Source organism: Daucus carota, chromosome 6, assembly GCF_001625215.2.
Source record: "Daucus carota subsp. sativus chromosome 6, DH1 v3.0, whole genome shotgun sequence".
Classification (NCBI taxonomy): Eukaryota; Viridiplantae; Streptophyta; class Magnoliopsida; order Apiales; family Apiaceae; genus Daucus; species Daucus carota.
In genome coordinates this window covers 25,326,783-25,346,780 of record NC_030386.2, presented here as the reverse complement: position 1 = coordinate 25,346,780, position 19,998 = coordinate 25,326,783, and the positions used below count along the sequence as shown (strand labels likewise).

Sequence of the window (19,998 nt, the reverse complement as noted above, 5' to 3'; positions counted from 1 at the left end):
GCATCACAATTCACAGCCCCATATAATTAAGCATTTGAAAATACAAGGCACATTCGTTGAGACTCCTATTGCATCTGCACCATAATTAAGTCTAAAGAAATTTTCATAAATTCAAATTTGCGCAAGTTTTACCTAGTTAAAATCAGAATTTATGTAGCGCATTGCCCACAAGGACACAAACCCAGAGGATAACATTTAACAAGTCAAGAACAAATAAAGGGAAATCATCTTGAGGTGGTTTTATAGTACTCTAAAACAAAAACTGCTAGCTTCCCTGCGAAGATGGAGTGTAGGACATGAGTAGATAAACACTGCTGTTGTAATGCAGGCAGCACCGGTGAGAACCTTCTTCAGATAGCTGACCATATGAACTTGAATCCCCGCGACATATTTCTCCAACACAGAATGATCCAGCCAATGGGACATCAGGAAAATTCTCCAAGAAAGGAGAGCTTCCTAAATTAGCTTTTCCATGTGGCTTGCCACGACTGATGCAAGAAAATATAATGCCACCAAAGATTTTCATTTTTTCGCTATTAGCAGGTCTAATCCTCTGACGATCAGAATTCCCGACATCACAACTTATCTTCAAATCTCTAAATTTGTCGGAGACTTGTCTAAGAGAAGAAGATGTCATATGAGAATCTTCCTTAAAGAAACGGAAACAATCACCAGTTTTAATATCAGCACCACTATCAACAACCAGGTACTCCTTGTCATCCCTAGGAAAACAAACAAATGATACACTTCAGTTCAAACACTTGCAAAAACTACAGGCCCGTCAACATATAATCCATGACATGATAGGCGTTGCTAGTAAAATATTGATAGAATTCAAGCATTTGTAATAATATTTGGAAGGGAATGACATTTAAGAAGTGATTGAACAGTTCAATGCCAACGCAAGAAAACAACTCAGCACTTAACCCTTTCATGTTCATGTGCTTTGCGTAATTAAATGAGATGAACCGACGCTTACCTACTTTTTTTTAAATTGAAACGGAGGGAGTATTATTATTAAAACACCGCTCGTTCATTTATTGTCCATGTGTCACTTTCTCAAACCATTGACAATAAATGCTATACATGAGCAAAAAAATTCTATATATGCATCTAACTTATTCCATGTATATTTAATTATTATATATACATCCATATTTGATTACAAAATATTACATTTCTTAAAAATTTCTTTTCCATATATATCTTTAAAATGTGAATGTAAAAATTGGATAAGACAGAGAAATAATAATTAGATTATAATTAGCATATTTAATAATAAAAATAGTTCTAAGAATATGGGGAAATTATTAAATTTGTATATTCTTTTCAAATTTTCTTCTAAAATATATTCAGTGGTAGCAAGAGGAGTTAAAACTGAACATACTACAACCTAGAAATGGAAAAATATGTTGCATTTTTTGAACAATAAATAATTTTATGTTGAAAAAGAATATAATGAGAAATTTTGAATCTTATATTTTTATAAAACATAATATATATATATATATAATTTATTATTAAATTCAACAAAATGAATTAGTACTATAATAATGTATAATACTATATATTCATCATATAATTTAATATAAATTTTTTTGACAATTTTTAATCATTATTTGTCTTAATCTTATAAATTTATATTGTACCCAGTATATTATAAGAATCATTAATAAGATATATTTTGTATCATTTACGAAAATTTTAATAATAATCATTTTGTAGTAAATATCCATTATATTTAAGTATAATCATATTAATTTCAGACATTTGATTTTTCATAAATTTAATATTTAAAATATTGATTATATTATATAGTTAACATCAAAATTAAATTATAAATCATAGAATCTAGATACAATATATGATCATACTAATATATTGTATTTATACCATTTATTATTCATATATGCAACGTCGAACATGATGCCCCTCCTACCTTTTCAAAATAATCCTATTTCAATTTATTTAAGAAAATTAATTTATTGTCTCTAAATTTAATGAACTTTACATGTTTAATATTTACATAATTTTTACTAAATTTAAAAATATTTAATATTTATTAAACAATTTATTCCGAATTTTAAAATTATAAATTGAATTTTGAATACCGAAAGATAATAGTTAAACAAAAATTTATCATATCAAGTTGAATTTCTAAGTAAGTTATATATATATGTGTGTGTAATTAATTTAAATGGATTTTAATTTACGTAGCATACAATAGTGTTGTCTCCAATTATAATATAATTACTTGCGCTTTGTTTAGAAAATATTATATAATATATTAATATTTAATTTTAATATATAATAGACATCAATTTACTTTCAAATTTTAAATAAAAATATTAATTCCATAAATATATAAGAAGACATTATTACTAAAGAACAAAGTTCCATGTAGTCCACATATTTACTGTAGTACCGTAGACCACGTATGTTCTGCAACTATAGAATGGCATAAAAACATTGCAAAATGTGTTATTTTGCAAATCATGTTCCATAAACATCATTATTTTGTTAAAAATTTTGACAATCCTAAACATTCTACAAGTTAAATAGTGAAAAACACATTATTCTGCAAAACATGTTAAGTTTGCAGAACATATTTACATATTACAGAACATATGTGTTCTACTTGTCGAACATAAATGATTTTCAATATTTTTCATGAAATAGTGATATTTATAGAATGTATTTCACAAAATAACAAGTTTCATACATTTTGCAATGTTTTTATGTCATTCTATAGTTGCAGAACATACGTGGTCTACGGTACTACAGTAAATATGTGGACTACATAGAACTTAACTCTATTACTAAAAACGTTATGGATCATAGGTCACCAAAATATTTTAAACACGTAGAACTATAAAAACAGAGAAAGTTGAGATAATTACCCGTGGACTTCATGAAATATTTGGGATGATAACCAATTTACTTCTTCAAACCCAGCAATGCCCTTTCTTTTCTTCACAATCCCTATATAAGCACCAAATAGAGCTTGATTTCCAATCTGCCACAGAACCAGCAATCTTATAAAATATAGCATATAACCAAAAGCCGAACTTGATAGGCTGGAAATATCCAAATGAGAAAGGTATAAATCATGTTTATTCTGAAGGAGAACTACAATAATCACCATTATAGACACGCAAAAGTTAGGTTCTCGATCTTAATTTTCCAAAAAGAGTATATCGAAGAAGTTCAATTCAAACTAAGATATTAAGTACTAACCCTAGACAAAAGCATCAACTATCTGAAAATATATAAAAAAAAGTGAATTACCATGAAGCACTTCTAGATAAATATCTAGCAATGAGAATATTATTTAACTTGCAAACCATATTGTCATAAAAATTAACTAAAAAAATTACAGTATAATGGCTCTGAAATTATCATCAAGATAGAGATATACTCCGAAAATGTTCCGAAGAGTTTGCTCATCAAAGTTCTGATCTGAATTTTCGCTTCTCGCAGTGAGTTTTGTCCAATAAAAACTGCTTTCATTTACAGAAGTCACTTCATATGTGTGACCTACAGGTACTAAGCCAGCAGATAAAGCAACATGCAGCTTAATATCGCCTATGCCTGCTCAAGCCCAGAAAAAAGAGCACAATTTTAAAAACTAATTAGTAAACTAGAACAATAAATAGAACAATGCTTTTAAATATATAGTCAATATAATATTCATACAAACTACAGACTGATAGTTCACAGAGAAAAAAATTATAGTGTCATAGAAAACTGGAAACACAAATCACACATGGGTAATGTAATCACTACATCACTACATTACAAAACAAAACCATTGTACTATTCTTGAACTTTCATTGGAATATATATGTACTATATACAAAGCATTTATTGAGAGCAACTAAATGCTTAAAGGCAGAGTTCGATTGAGTGTTGTAAGTGTAAAAATCACGACAGAAACCAACAATTATGGTCTAAGTTGATATTTAAGAAAGTATCTTATTTGATTTATTCCTCGCAACTCTTACCAGCACTTCATGGATTATCAACCTAATATACCATTTCATTTTATAAGATGTGCAAAACAATCAGTAAATCAACTTAAGAAACAAACTGCACAAACATGATTACACGATGAAATTTTCAATCAGTCAGTTATTGATGGACTAGAATTTCCTTATCAGGTACAAGTCTATGAATCCCTGAACTTCAACATATGTAAATATTTAACTGGTTGAAGTATTATATATAGGCTGTACCAGGAGGCTTATTCGGATCTTGCATGAATAGTAGGGCAACAGCAACCATAAAAAGAGGTTGCCTTTTTCTCTTAGATCTCTTGTTCATAGAATCATTTCCACATAAAAACTCTCCACAGCGATCACCAACAATGACAGTCTCTGGAGACATGGAATAATCTGCACAAATGCAAATATAACTCAAAAAGAAATATGAATAAAATTGTATGTCTAATTAACAGAATAAATAATTTTATATGGGTTTGTCAATGTGGAAAATGCTCGAGCAATAAATTTAAGCTGAGAGAGTCTAAAACAGTGAGAGTGGGGTGGGGGGAATATAAATATTTGATAATATATAACTTATTTATTATGATTTAATAGAAGGTGGATTTTGATAGGGAACAATAAAAACGAAACGGGAGAGTAACACAATTTAATAATCAGGTAATCTTAACTTAGTATAAAGGACAAGAAGCTTTATCCAATCAACTGCTCACCGAAAACACATCTATTACGTCTCAATATATGTAATTACATTAAAGTAAAAAGCCCTTAGTACATATGATAAAAAAAAAATATAGAGCTGAAGTGAAGAAGAGAATAAACACCCAAAGAGGATGAATATAAAATATCCCTAGTGTTGTATGATATGTTTAATGAATATAATTTCTTCCTTGGTTCATGTTCCCTAGTAAGTATAAAAAAAAATCCGAAAATTAATTGAACTTGTCGATTCAAAGAGTATTAGAAGTGAACTAATGAACACTGTACACTTTCAACATCAGTATATATATATCTTAAGCAGATCAGATATGAACACACAAAAAAGGCACAAGTCTATAACATATCAAATGAAAAAAACTTCTGCAAACTAAAAATATTTAAAACTCACCCATTTTTCGCAGAAGATTATCTGAGTCCATACTTCCATCCTATGACCACATTTTAGAAGTAAGAACATATATGTGTGTGACCTTCTAAGTAATTAATTACTAATGTCGAAGTATATCAACTTACTGTAAATAATATCATCCCAATTGGTGCCATGCATCCTGAAACAGATGTAACGCATTCACTAATATCTTCCAAAAATTCATCCACAAATGGAACCTACAAATTAAACATGCTAAAATTAATCTTCAAAACATAAACTTATACAACATACTTTCGATATTTAATCTATATAAAAATTATAATTCAGGTATTCCACCCAGTAAGGCAGTAACACAATTATTGGATGTTACAAGTTAGTCTTAGAAGAAGAAATGGAACAAACACTAAATTTAACCCCTTCTAATGAAATGCGGTGTTACCATATATGACTGAAAGAGTGGGACTGCTGCAACTTTCAATCCCGGTAAAAAACCAACAGTCAAACAAATGACTCGCCTCTGACGGACAGCACTGTCATCATCATCAAAACTGACCGAATACGAATAATTTCGATCAAAATATACTTGCCACCTAATCTGAACCAAGGAGTACATGTAACATAAGAATACCAACAAAATTCAATAAAAAAACAATTTTGAAATTATATCAGACCTCTTTAAATTCATTTGTAATAGCATCCCTTCCAATTAGTCCAGTAGGTGCTGTGTAAATGATCGGAATGGTTGATCCTAACTTCTTAGTAATCTGCACAATAACAAGTTGTGCATTATCCAAGGACATAACGAATTATCGTAAAGTCAACTACATGCAGCCTAGAAATAGCCATACCAACTGACGAGCCTCTTCTAAATCGAGAGAAGTGACGGTTACAATTGCAAAATGAGGTCGAATCAGCTCTGCAAATACCTTGTTGAACACCTCTTCAACTGCTTCCTAAACCAGTTTCAAATAATAAAGTCATATCCGGTACAAACCATATAAAAAGGATCACCATATAATTACACACGAAAACGTCATTTGCTTAATTGCTAATTATACATAAATTAGATAATATATATTAGAAAGAAACGTAGAGAGAGAGAGAGAGAGAGAGAGAGAGAGAGAGTTGAGAGGTACCTGGAGAGAAGGATTGCTAGAGTGAGCAGAGGAGAGTTTGGGAGTGCAGAGGACAGTGTCACAGAGATGATTCCAATAGCGGCTAACGCAGGCAGCAGATGCGAAAGAAGAGGAAGGTAATCTCCTGAGCACGTTTCGGAGAAGATCATCACCTAAGGCATCGATGCTGCTGACATTCATTTTGCCCTCTTTCCTTGCCATCTTTGCAACGCTGTTATTTTCTTGCTTACCGTATTTCCGTTTTTATAGTAACGATTACGATTTGAAATTACTTCCTCCGTCCTGCAAAAATGATATTCATATGACTTGTTACATCCATGCAAGAATTAAGGAAAATGCTAATCTAGACTCTCGAGTGCCACTCCGACTATCAGCTAACTCCTTAATTTATCTAATAGATTACAACTTATTATTTCATTTAGCAAAAATAGATTACCGTTTATTTCATGTAATTGTTTATTTTCTTTTTTTAATTGTTTATTATTCTGTTTAGTTCACTTCTTAATACCTGACCTGACGTCAGATTATGTGTCTTTTGCTAAAGGACAACCGCACTTATTCAAAATGTTTAAGTAATTCACTACAATAAACTGTATTAAAGTAAGTTTGGTTAGAAAATGAAAATTTGAGTCATACTTTCAATATGTTCTTGATAAAATTTAAGAAATTAATAATTGGAAGCTGTTTATTGGTATAAGGACTTAAATTTTATGTTTGGAATTAGACATTTTCTTCATGAAATTCATAATACATTGAGTTGAAATGACCAGTCTGAAATGAGTTATGTGGCTGTTTGAGTTGTAAAAAACTCAAATACCACATCGATTTGATAATGATAGGTTGGTGGTTTTATAGATATCACATGAAGTTTAGTGCACTGTTATGTGGGTGTGCAAGATATTATCATGTGCTTCGTGCGGGCACACACGTGTGCCGCTGTCTCCTCCTCACAACGACTCGATTTAGGTGTGACCTAAATGAGAAATTTTATTATTTAATGGAATTAAAACGAGAAATTTTAATTATATTAATATGAATATTACAAAAATTGAAAAAATTAGCAGCCTATTTGGTAATCAACAGAAATGAGGTTCGTAACAATTATATTAATGTGAATATTACAAAAATGAAAAAAACAAGTAATTATATTCATGTGAATATTACAAAAATCAAAATACCTAGCAGCCTATTTGGTAATCAACAAAGATGAAGGGGCCGTTTGGGCAAGCTTAAAAGAAGTGACTTCTTGCTTAAACTAGAAAATTGGAGCAGAAGTTAGAAGTAAATAAGTTAATAAAGTGTTTGGAAAAGAAGCAGAAGTTGTGAGAGAGAAACTAACATTCTCAGCTTCTTAAAAGTGCTTCTAATTCTTTACTCAAACGGGTTAAGAGAAGCAGAAGCCGAGAAGCAGCTTCTGCTTCTCTTAAACAAACAGACCCGAAGTTCGTGGGCAGAATCAAGATCTGTGACGGTGGTTTTGTTGCCGGAGTATAGCGGTTGTGTGTTTATGGTGGTTGAGATTAAAGGGTGAATATTATAAAAATCAAAAAACCCTAGCCGCCTCTCCTTCTCTAGTGTTTGAGAGTTTTGTGAAATTTGGTAATCAACAAAGATAAGGTTTGTGACTGGAATCAAGATATGTGACTGTGATTTTGTTGTCAGAGTCTAGCGATTGTGTGTTTATGGGTGGCCGAGATTAAATGGATTGTAGGTTGATTCCTTGCTCTCAACTTTCGATCTCTTCAATGTGCCTACGTACCCTGTAATAATAGGGTTCAAGCCATACATAGTTCTTCCATGCCAAAAAACCTAAGTCGATTAGGAACAAGGTTCCTTGGATGAGTCATAGTCAAGACGGTGGCCCATGGCCTGGACGAGTCTTCTACTAAGACGGCTCCGATATATTCAGAGGGAGAGCCCACACCATCAAGGGCCTTGACATGAGACACAATACCTCGCTCCCAAATACGTCACGAATTCAGCATTATCCTTAATTATTGGAGGTAACACTAACCGCTACTTTTTGTATCTTGAAAGGAGGCGCATGGTGTAGCCGTGATCATTCCTTAATGTGTATGGACAAGTCCTTACCCCCGATGAGGATAACCTACCAAAGTGTAAGGCAAAGTCTCCTCCTAAATTACCGGGACATATGATCATCTCTTTCCCCCAATGAGGATAACCCACCACAACACATGATCAAGATATGATGTCATTCTTCATACTACCCCGGAGGGCCTTCAACAAGAATCGTGATCACCTCAAGCCCCCCAACGAGAATAACCGGCAGAATACATGATGGAGTATTGTAGATCACGTCGGATGGGCTCCGGACGCCAATATCTTAATATTCCCCGAAGGGGTAAATGCTAGAACCTATATTTTTTTTACGATATACATGATATTATTTAATTTAATTTATTATTATTTAATAAAATAAACTAATACGAGTTCATAAATATAATTGCTCATTAATTTGTGGGTCCTTTTTTTGACATATATGTTATTAAAACTAGGGATAATAAATTCTCACGTCCCTCAACTATAGGCTGTTTATTATCTAGGTCCATATCCTATTTTTTGTAATAATACAATCCTTAAACTTTCAAACTTTTCTGATTCGGATCCTTCCGTTAAAAGTCAACTAACATTCGTTAGTCAATGTTTACATGGCAAACACAAAAAATTAAAATTAAAATAATAATAGCTGACTCATCACAAACTCATTACAACAGAATTTTGTTTTCCCCAAATATGAACAGGCTAGGGCTAGGGATTTAAATTGAATCTGAGAATCATATGTAATCAAAGTATTGATGAATTTGTGAAGTTAAGTTGTGTTGGAAAGAAGGGAATGAGTGGGGTTGGTCGGAGCTCTCGCGTCCGTGACGACGGAGGCTCCCGGCGGTGTTAAACGGAGGAAGGTCAGGGAGGGAAGAAACGGTGAAAGGAGGGAGGCGAGGGAGCCACCGTCGACTGCGACGACGGGGTTCTCACGGAGGAAGAAAGTGCTGAAGGAGGGTGGGAATACAGCAGGCGAGGAAGATGAGTTGTGTGTTGTGATTGCGATGAGGTTGTTGTGGGTAATGGTATCGAGGGTCGGTAAAACCACCGCCCATTGCGGAGTCTGGAGAGAGGGAGAGGGAGAGGGGGAGGGGGGAGGGAAAGCGGGAGGAGCGGCAGACCGCCGAAAAACTTTCCGGTTGGCAGCAGTGGTAAAGAATGAAAGAGGAGTGAGAGAGAGATGAGAAATGGGGAAAAAGGGTGAGTTGGAGAGGATGAGGCTGCTTACACGGTATAAATGTATTTTTGACTTATTTTTAAATTTGCCACATCAGCAAAACATAATGGACGTTCATAAAAATTTAACGGAAGGACTTTGATAGGAAAAATTCAAAAGTTCAATTACTTATCTATTTTTATTTATAGATCAAGGACCTAGAAAAAAAAGTGTCAAAAATTCAGGGACGTTAAAATTAATTTGCCCTTAAAACTAAGACAATGTTTTAATTTTTTTTATATATAACAAAGTGAACAACCACCTATTGTGTTTGTCATCTTGCTTAATATATGATATTTTCATTACTAAAATTAATTAGTGTAAAATTTTCATTTCCGATAATAATATGATCTCAAATATTATTTATATAATTTTATTCAAATTTCTGGTATTGTAGTAACGGGTGCCCGCATGTTAGGTTGATTGGGTTAATAACAACTTAGTCACCCAATCCAATTACCTTAGTTTTATAAAACTCAAACCCGTTATTTTAAAAACAAAATATTTAAAAATAAATGTGCATTTGAAACAAAACGTAAAATTTAGTGAATATATCAAAGTTCTACTATGATAGTAAAATATCTTAAGTTCATCTAAATAATACAGTCAAGCACTTAGACAATATTAAAATAGTGTGTTTTCTACAAGAATACTATATCTAAAGTTTGGGGTTGACTTTAGGTGGAATTTGGTGTTGTATTTGGGATGGGTATTGGAATGGTCCTTCGAGGAAGGGGAATTATGTGTGTTTTTTGGTGTCGAACAAATTAGATTCTCTATAATTTTTATTATGGAAAAACAAATGACTCAATTCACAACAAGACAACTAGACACGACAATTTTTTACACGACACGAAAATTTAGTATTTGTGTTTGCATTTTGAGTACACGACACGGAAAATACATGAAGAACGCAAAATACACGATCGAGATGTATTGTCAACTTTGTGTTTACCCCTCGAGAACACGACAAGTCACGAGGTTCACGAAATAAAAAAATAAATATTATAATATTATTCAAATTCAATTTTTATGACATATTTTATATAGAAAATATAATTTATTATATTCAAAATATAACCTCATAAATCTTGTGACAGTCAAACAAGTCAATTTTCTTAACAATAGACTAAAAAACGCAAAAATACATGACAGATAGACCCGTCAATTTTTGACACAATACTAATGTACACGATATATATATATATATATATATATATATATATATATATTTAAATAAGTACGCATATTTTCATGTAGAAAATATATATATATATATATATATATATATATATTACGGAATTATATGCAAATATAAAGATAATATATATTTAATAACATAATACATAAAAATGTATTAAAATATACTTTAACTAAATTTTATTATTATACTTTTATTAAATTATGTACACGAAAAATACAGATACACGACACGTTTCGAAATATATATGGGTTTGCGATTGGGTATACGAATTCTAAACGGGTTGGATATGAGATTCACTTTACACAGGATACGAAAATACACGACATGAAAGTAAATAACACGAACGGTTTGTGAGGTCTAAAGACAAAAATCAATCAACTAAGCATATATATAATTGTAGATCTACAGAGATACACTATACAAGTCATTGAACATTGATAAATAAAATTTTATTTCATGAAATCGACGTATATACATAGTAAGATACAACCGGCTATACGTAGAAGGAAAGAATTGATTGACTAAAAATATGAAGAAGGAAAGAAATACCACCTCAATTGATTGATGAAATCGAAGAAGGAACGGAAATGATGATGGATTGATCTTCGCCTATTATATCGCCCTTCACTTCTTAGTCCTCAAATGTGATGCCGCGATATGTTTCTAAATTTTTTAGGGTTTATTTTGTTAAGAGATATATTCGACTAGTGGTTTAGCTTAAATGTTATTAAGTATTAATCCAGTAAAATACTAATGTTAGTCCAGTAAGGTAAGATAATATAATATTCAGGAGCCCAGCCCATATTATATTACAGGTTCGGTTGGGTTGGACAAAAAATAATCAAAATCCCTAACCGACTTATTAGATTTGGGTTAGATGATTATTAACCCAATTTTTTTTTATGTCGGGTTATGAAACCATGGGTATTCCAATTACAATCTTCTCTATTTTTAAAAAACTAGCTTTATAACCCGTGCGAGGCACGGGCATGCTCTAATTAATCATGGTTCAATTGTTTTATTTATTTTCATATAATTTTTATGTGTTATGTGGATAATAAGAGAATAAAGTTCTAACTATGTTCCGGTTAACTTTATCTAGATATTGTTTCTATACAATAGAAAATCATTTTGTCATGTGTTGTCTTGGAAGTGCAACCATTAATTTTGACGTTTAATAGGCAAATATTATATTATTTGATTGTTGAAATCTTCTTAAATGTTTGAAAAGAATTATGGCAATTCGAAAGGTTGAGCAACTGTTATAATAGTTATAGTTTTGCTCTAGTGGCGAGTAATCATCACGGAGAAAATGGTTTTTGTTAATTATTAGTTCTCGCATCTAATGAGAAACATGAAAGAAAGTTAATTTACCTCAATCTAAAGAAAAAAAATATAAATAATCACAAATATTGACATATTATGCATTTCAACATTAACAAAACAACTGGACTTGGAGAAAGTGTTTCTTGACAAATCCTTTGGATGGTAAGGAATCATATTATTTGTTCTTTTAGGATGAAGACATGGGTGATTCATTCAGAAACTCTAGGCTCTAGCGGAGGGGAGAGAAACAATCTGTGAGGGCTGAGATTATTTAAAATAATATTACATTTATTGACCAAAAAAGATAATGTTCAAGACTAAAGAGATTACATGTGATTGATACACTTCCCTTTAATATATAAGTCAAGTTATGCACTATTATATATATATATATATTTGTTATAATTGTCATGCATTGCCCTTTTGATCATAATGTTGCAAGAGGTATAAGGAGCATCAACACTTTGTCCTTTTTTGTCATATGAAAATTACAATTATATGCCAACGTAATTTACACTTCTCTTCCAAGCCTTCGTGCTTAAAAAGAAATCAAGCAAAAAAATTAATAACAATCATTAGGTAAAAAAAAAATCCCAAACCAGGCATAGTCTTATTGATGACAAAACAAATACATGGTTATAACCCCAAACTTGGTTTGCTAGTCCAATAACTCTAGTATATACTCTACATTTGAAGTTTGGGACTCTCATGGATCACTTTTTTCTAGTGTTTTCCTATAAGAAAGAATTGACTTGTTGTATATGAAACTATAGACATCTTATAACCAGACCGCGAACAATGCTATTTGGGTACAATAGACCATCAATCTCATGCATTTTTGTTCTAGTACAAAATCATGATATATGATACGTTTCCAAATCTTTCACTAATATAATTATAAAATGGTTATTTCTTAAAATTTAGCCTAAGTTTGATCTTTCTATACTCTTCTGCAAATTTCCCTTATATACTTAAATGGCCTTATCGGGGAGGTCATCACACTCATCATTCCTCTACCTTACAACACTCAAATATGTTACCACAAATTTTGCACAAAATACCGGTCGTAGACATCATCTTATCAAAATATAAATGTCTTTTGCAAACCACGTCTACAAGCAAACAGGATACATGATCACAAGATTTTGATATATCTTCTCACATAATTCTCATTCCCTCGTGAATGTTTCAGTTTAGACTTAAGCTTGTCTTCACATAAATATCTACACTCAAACTCTATAATTCTTAATTGTGCAAATATATAACTTCCTTATCAATAACAAAAACCTACATATATAGGCCCTCACAGTGGTACCCGACTAAGTTCAATTGCAACATCAGAAAAAACATTTGAGAATAATTGGCCTCCCATGTTTGTACTAAGACACACACACACACACACATATGTACATATAAGAAGGCGACAGGGTAAAAAGAAGTTACTTGGGATGATGACAAATTAAGCCAGCTTTGAACATGTCACATAAATATATAAGATGTATTATAATATTTTATTATATGTATCTTATAAAAAAGTATAATTTATTATGTAGCCATGTGTAAGAAATATTTATCCAAGTTTATATATTTAGAGAATATTTTTTTTACCTAGTATTATTATGGTTTAAAATAATTATGTACAAATTTTAATATAATTTTATATCATATTGTATTATATCTTTTGAGTGAATAAAAATTAACATTATTCTCAAATCATGTCATTTATATTTATTTTGAAATATACATATTTTCAGGAATATACTTGTATAGTAATAGACCTCCTATTTAAAAATAAAAAAGGTCAAGCACAATAAATAATTTATCTTATTGAAAAATACTCGCTCTGTACCAGCAGGTTCTTTACGTTACTTTTTAGCACGCATTTTGAGGCTCCTATAAAGTATAGTTCCATAATATTTTTTAATTTTTTTCCCTGAATTAAAGTTTGAGGTTTAAACTTTTATTCAAAAAAAATAATTAAAAAATGTTATGAAACTATACTTTATAGAAGTCTCAAAATGCGTGCAAACAGTGAACATAAACAACCTGCTGGGAGGGAGGGAGTAAACATATAATGTTTTATTTAATATTTATCACTCACCTAATTAAATATTATGATATAAGTTACTTTATACTCCCTCCGTCCCCTTGAGTTGTATACGCAGGGGAGCGTCCCGCATTTTAATGTTCTTCTAAAGTATAAATCTATAATTTATTTTTAAATATTTTTTTCTGAATAAAAATTTAACTATTAAATTTTTATTTAGGAAAAGAAAATCTCAAAAATAAGTTATAGAACCATATTTTATAGGAGCATCAAAGTGCGTGTCAAATAGTGAACGTATAGAATTGAATGGGACGGAGGGAGTATAACATGTGTTATATTTTTTAAGTAAAGAAAACTTATATAGTAAAATATAACATTAAATAAATATGTGATCACAAGCAAATGTGAATTTTTAAAAAAAAAAATAATAGGTTACATTTTTTGTAATGATATTTTTAATCCTTGACATACTAAATAATAATACAAAGAGATAAAGAAAAGTTAGAAGATGTGATTTATATCCAAAATCTTAGTCCACTATAAAAATATTGGAATCTATTGTGAAAAAATAGAACCACTACTAATCAAAATACAAGATGAAAGTAAAAAAAAGCAATAAAAACGTACTTTGTGTTTGCGAGCTAATAGCTTTCCCAACAATTTGTCTAGCAACTGAAATTTGTTGGCATATTGCACTGTCCACCGCTCTATAGCGGGCATTAGTCTGAGAAGATAAAAAGTTAGTTAGACTTATGTGAGATGACTATTTAGAGATCATTAATGAACATTAGATACAGGAACCATCATAAGCCGACTCTAAAAGGTCAGGGTGGGCACAATTTTTCCGCCGCTGAATCATTAAGTTTTGAAGCCTCCCTTTACCATGTCATGCAAATTTTTATCTTAAGCATCAAATACTTAAAATATACTGTAAAGTAACTTTTGTAAGATATACAAGTGTACAAGTTAATCATAAAAGTACCATTCTCCCAACATAATACAGTAGATGAAAATGAGAAGAATTCATTTGAACTCAACATAACCTAATCATATGAGCTCACCAGGACTGTCAAGTGAAGTTTTTTACTTTCTTTAATTTCCACGTTTTTATATTAGATATCCATATTTCCTAATCAAAGACATTAACTTTCTTATCAGTATCAACTGTCTTTAGCAGGTGTCCTGTTAACTAAATGTTCCTATAAGTTCTTTTGATACTCTGTCATAGTGGCATAGGAAGCTTTTTTTCAACATCCTTCATTCTTCGAAAGTGGAAAAGACGCAATACAACATGGAGTTTTGCCACCACCTAAAATCACCCTTAAGCAGTATAGTGAAATGGGCAAAACACAATTTCTTATATATATATATATATATATATATATATATAGGGTTGCACTCCAGAAAGAACACTTTAAAAAAAGAACAACAAAGAACACTATCATAACGCATCATTTTTTATAAAAAATGATTTGTTAAGATTATAATTACATGGTTAAACACCAATTAAACTTAATATATGAAATCTAACACCCAAACTCATCCAAATTATTACTATGAAATATTATAGAATCCAGAATAGAATCAAAAACAGAATCCAGAATAGAATCATATAGATATATCTTTTGCACGATTATTTTACATAGAATCATGTTATTTTTAATTTATATTTATTGTTAAACATGGTGGATACTGTTTTTATTCATAATAAAACATTAATCACCTTAAAATTTGAATTTAATCCAAGTTTTTGATGAGATTCTACATTTGATTCTAAAGTGTTCTGTGGTGTTCTTTTTTTAAGAGTGTTCTGTTTTGAGCAATGGCCTATATATATATATATATAGGGCATTGCTCAAAACAGAACACCCTTAAAAGAAGAACAAAGAAGAACACTTTGGAATCGAACATAGAATCTCATCTAAAACTTGAATTAAATTCTAACTTTAAGCTAATTAACCATTTATTATGAATAATAATAGTATCTAGCATGTTTAAAAACAATTATGGATTAAAAATAATATGATTCTATGTGATATTAATGATGTAAAGAATATATACATGATTCTATTCTGGATTCTGTTCTGGTTTCTATAATATTTCATATTAATAATTTGGATAGATTTGGATGTTAGATTTCATATATTAAGTTTAGCTAGTGCTTAACTATGTAAATATAATCATAACAAATCATTTTTTACGAAAGAAAAAGTGTTATGATAGTGTTCTTTGTTGTTCTTTTTTTAAAGTGTTCTTTCTGGAGTGCAACCCTATATATATATATATATATATATATATATATATATATATAGGGTTGCACTCCACACAGAACACTTTAAAAAAAGAACAACACAGAACACTATCATAACGCATCATTTTTTATAAAAAATGATTTGTTAAGATTATAATTACATGGTTAAACACCAATTAAACTTAATATATGAAATCTAACACCCAAACTCATCCAAATTATTACTATGAAATATTATAGAATCCAGAATAGAATCAAAAACAGAATCCAGAATAGAATCATATAGATATATCTTTTGCACGATTATTTTACATAGAATCATGTTATTTTTAATTTATATTTATTGTTAAACATAGTGGATACTGTTTTTATTCATAATAAAACATTAATCACCTTAAAATTTGAATTTAATCCAAGTTTTTGATGAGATTCTACATTTGATTCTAAAGTGTTCTGTGGTGTTCTTTTTTTAAGAGTGTTCTGATTTGAGCAATGGCCTATATATATATATATATATATATATATATATATATATATATTCAATATTAATGCAACTGTACTTGTGACTCGTTCTCCTTCAGTTCTTCCTACCCAACTTTATGGTTGCATTTCCCGAAGGATTAAAGAACATATTTTGCATTGTCGTTTCGTGAGGGAAAAATCAATTTACATCTACCATTTATTCCAAGTTATAACGATAACAAAGTACATAATACAACTCGAGCACAGGCTATGATATACTCATGCATGAGGTAAAGAGAACTAATTAACAAAGAAAAACATCAGTGTGATTCTCACATCCCCATTTTGGCTTTTTAGTAATATCCTTCCCCAGGCCAGGGGTAGTAGAGATTTATGGAACAACTTGTTAATACTCACTAGTAATTGTGATATCTACTCAAAGGCCCTGCCATGGTAAAAGCTTCAATGTCCTTGTTCTGAACGAAAAGGTAAAAGAAATGTAGAACTTCCCACAAGATTCTATATATAGATGTTAAAAAAAACTACATATTTTGCGGTTACTAAACCATCCTCATCCAGTATATCTAACTCAAGAACACATTTGTAACAGAAAAATGATATTTCATAAATATGGGATTACCTAATAAAGTTCAACAATGACCAAAAGTGTGCCAACTGCCAAGTTGTGCTGCAGAGGTGTCCCAGTTGACACCCAGTTGACAGCAGCTTATTTTCAGTAGTCAAAAGTTTTGATTTTCTCAATGTTTGCATTTAGAATTTTTGAGCATGTGTCCTAGCAATAAAAATGTGAGGTTACATTTACATAAAATAATCATAAAAGAAAAAGATAAATATGAGGACAAAATAAAGAGATAAATTTACCTCGTCCACCACAATATATCTCCAACTATAATGTATCAAATACTTTTCTGCATCATTCATTGTAACTTCATAAGAAGTAATTAGAATGGAAAATTTGGGGCCTATTGACCGGGGCATACTCTCCTTCCTGATAGTACATGAATTGACTCTGATGGATGCTCTGCTCCATTCATCTGGACAATAACTACCTGAAAGGCATTAATATTCACAAGCAAGGGGATCTTTTGTGGCCAATAAATAGTTTGTTATTACACTTAATATTTAATAGAACCTTGTATCCAGGAAGACTCTTCAATGGAGAAGAATAATCATATGGTTATTATAATTAGACTTGGCCTCTATCGGACTTTCTGCATAAGTACAGTTCTATATTTATTTACCAGGAAATAGAAACACCTGAAATGGAGATATGACAGCTACACTTCCTAGATAATCTAAATGAGTCAAATAGATGCTCAATATAGCACACACCATCAAAATTAATAATACTTTTAACACGTTTTGACGAAAAAGTCCCCAATCTTACTGTGTTCAGTGTAGCTTACATTAAATTCGGTGTCATGCCTAAGCACCAACGCTTCCACATAGTTTCCAAGTCCTGCAGCTGTTAAAGTGCATGTACAATTAAAGATCAGGAGTATAGTACAAAAAGATTACAATCGAAGCCACTATAACAACTGAAAATAACTACATATACTCCACTACTGGTTTGTATCATACAAAAGAATTTTAACATATTGTACTCAACCGTCTCAATGACATAATCATAAGCAGTTGGAGTAGGATCTTTCTGAAATCCAGGATGATGCGAAAGCAAACCAACCTGTATCAATAGGACCAGTAGTTGTCAATGTTAGTATGAGGGCGTCCTTCGTAATATCATCTTGCAAAGTTCTACCAACATCAAATGGATCTGGAGCGTAAACAACTTTAGTGGCACCTAAAGAAAATAACAGGAGAAGTACATAACATATCATCCACTTAAGCCTTTTATCTAATATGGCTTCAATTGACCCCCAGTCAGCAAGGGAACAAGTTCAGCCTGCTCCTTTTCAATAACTTCTTCCTTAATGAGGCTCAGATCTTTAGAAGCAGTGGTTTCTTCTGATATAGTGAGCATAGTTGTTACAGCTCTCTTAGCCTTCAACTGGAGGTTCAAGGATGTTAAAGCCGTAGATGATATCAAAATATCTAAAATATCCAATCACAGAGTCTTCTGTAAAGGGTAATAACACATATTGAAGAAAATAATGCACCGCAACTAATCACAACAAAGAAACAAGGGAATCATAACGAGGAAATCATTTGTTGGTTGTCAGGAAGGATTGTGAAAGAGCAGAGAGTTGTCTGGTGAAAGAGCAGAGAGTTGTCTGGATTAAAACAAAAACAAAATGCACTCCAAAGCATTTAGGTTAAGAAATCATATGCCATCATCTGTGATCTTTTCTAATTTTGATCACAAGCAGAGACCACAATAACCTTGTCGTAACTAAATTAATTGAACCACAATCCAGTACACACGTAAATTCAATCTATCAGAACAAATTAGTTCATTTAGAACATCAGTCAAACACATAGCGACATTAAACACTTGGTATACCCGATAGTTTGTCTGCATGGTAGATTGGCTCATGTGGAAGGCATCAACAGCAGCCTCGTTGTCTCCTTTCTGAATTGAACTCGATGCTTGACAAGTCTATTTGTTCGAGAGAGTTATATTAGATCAGTGATAGGTTAAGCCAGCAAACCTGGAATAGATAATGTAGAGTGACAATATTTAGCCCAAGCGGAGGAGTTAGAGCGAGGGAGAGATAGAAAGTCATGAAAATGTATATATATGTATAAACCATCTTACAAGTTACATGGCTTTACCTGGGCAATGTCGCAATGATGTGGAGCTGAACTGGAACTAAAATGGCTCACCAAACCCTCGTGTTGTGTCCATCTCCTTTTTATATCTCCATTTTAATTTTTAACTCATAACACTATATTTTAATTTAAATATAATTGAAAAAATTAATAAAAATTATATTATTAAAAAGTATATTTGATCTATTTTAATATATATAATTTGTGGAGTTTAAAAATAAATTTGATCAATTTAACTTATTCAAAACCAAAATGACATATAAAAAATAACAGAGAGAATATTATATATATATAATAGATCTTCAATATTGCAAATCAATGACCGGTCTTCAATCCCAAAATCATAATTATATGTCATCTTCTTCTTTTTTATAATAATATGTTACTAGCCGTGCGAAGCACGGGATCAAAAATTATTATTTATAGTTTAGATTTTAATATTATTTTTTT

General features: G+C 31.1%; 1 protein-coding gene across 14 annotated transcripts; it reads right to left on the bottom strand.

Moving 5' to 3' along the window:
- Positions 1 to 85: 85 nt before the first annotated feature.
- LOC108227296 (F-box/LRR-repeat protein At5g63520) lies at positions 86 to 19,642 on the bottom strand. Of its 14 annotated transcripts, none has more exons than XM_064079177.1 (18): positions 19,552 to 19,642; positions 19,280 to 19,427; positions 18,503 to 18,826; positions 18,225 to 18,283; positions 17,951 to 18,029; positions 17,680 to 17,867; positions 17,438 to 17,590; positions 14,712 to 14,808; positions 6,228 to 6,509; positions 5,940 to 6,044; positions 5,763 to 5,855; positions 5,531 to 5,686; positions 5,235 to 5,327; positions 5,110 to 5,149; positions 4,236 to 4,394; positions 3,419 to 3,591; positions 2,901 to 3,016; positions 86 to 722 (listed from the first exon to the last, which is right to left on the bottom strand). In XM_064079177.1, exons 9-18 carry the CDS (start codon positions 6,426 to 6,428, stop codon positions 266 to 268), a joined length of 1,593 nt encoding a protein of 530 aa, XP_063935247.1. In that variant the 5' UTR covers positions 6,429 to 6,509; positions 14,712 to 14,808; positions 17,438 to 17,590; positions 17,680 to 17,867; positions 17,951 to 18,029; positions 18,225 to 18,283; positions 18,503 to 18,826; positions 19,280 to 19,427; positions 19,552 to 19,642; the 3' UTR covers positions 86 to 265. The 14 variants fall into 14 exon arrangements, with proteins under 14 accessions (XP_063935247.1, XP_063935249.1, XP_063935251.1 ...); XM_064079179.1 differs by having other exon boundaries at positions 17,680 to 17,852; XM_064079181.1 differs by having other exon boundaries at positions 17,951 to 18,025.
- Between the last annotated feature and the right edge of the window lie 356 nt (positions 19,643 to 19,998).

Excerpts from the sequence above, each read along its gene's own strand:
- LOC108227296 (XM_064079171.1), bottom strand. The coding sequence starts at position 6,428 with ATGGCAAGGAAAGAGGGCAAAATGAATGTCAGCAGCATCGATGCCTTA. Across the intron at positions 5,856-5,939 it reads TAGAAGAGGCTCGTCAGTTG|ATTACTAAGAAGTTAGGATC; the intron begins GTATGGCTATTT and ends GTTATTGTGCAG. Across the intron at positions 5,687-5,762 it reads TTACAAATGAATTTAAAGAG|ATTAGGTGGCAAGTATATTT; the intron begins GTCTGATATAAT and ends TCCTTGGTTCAG.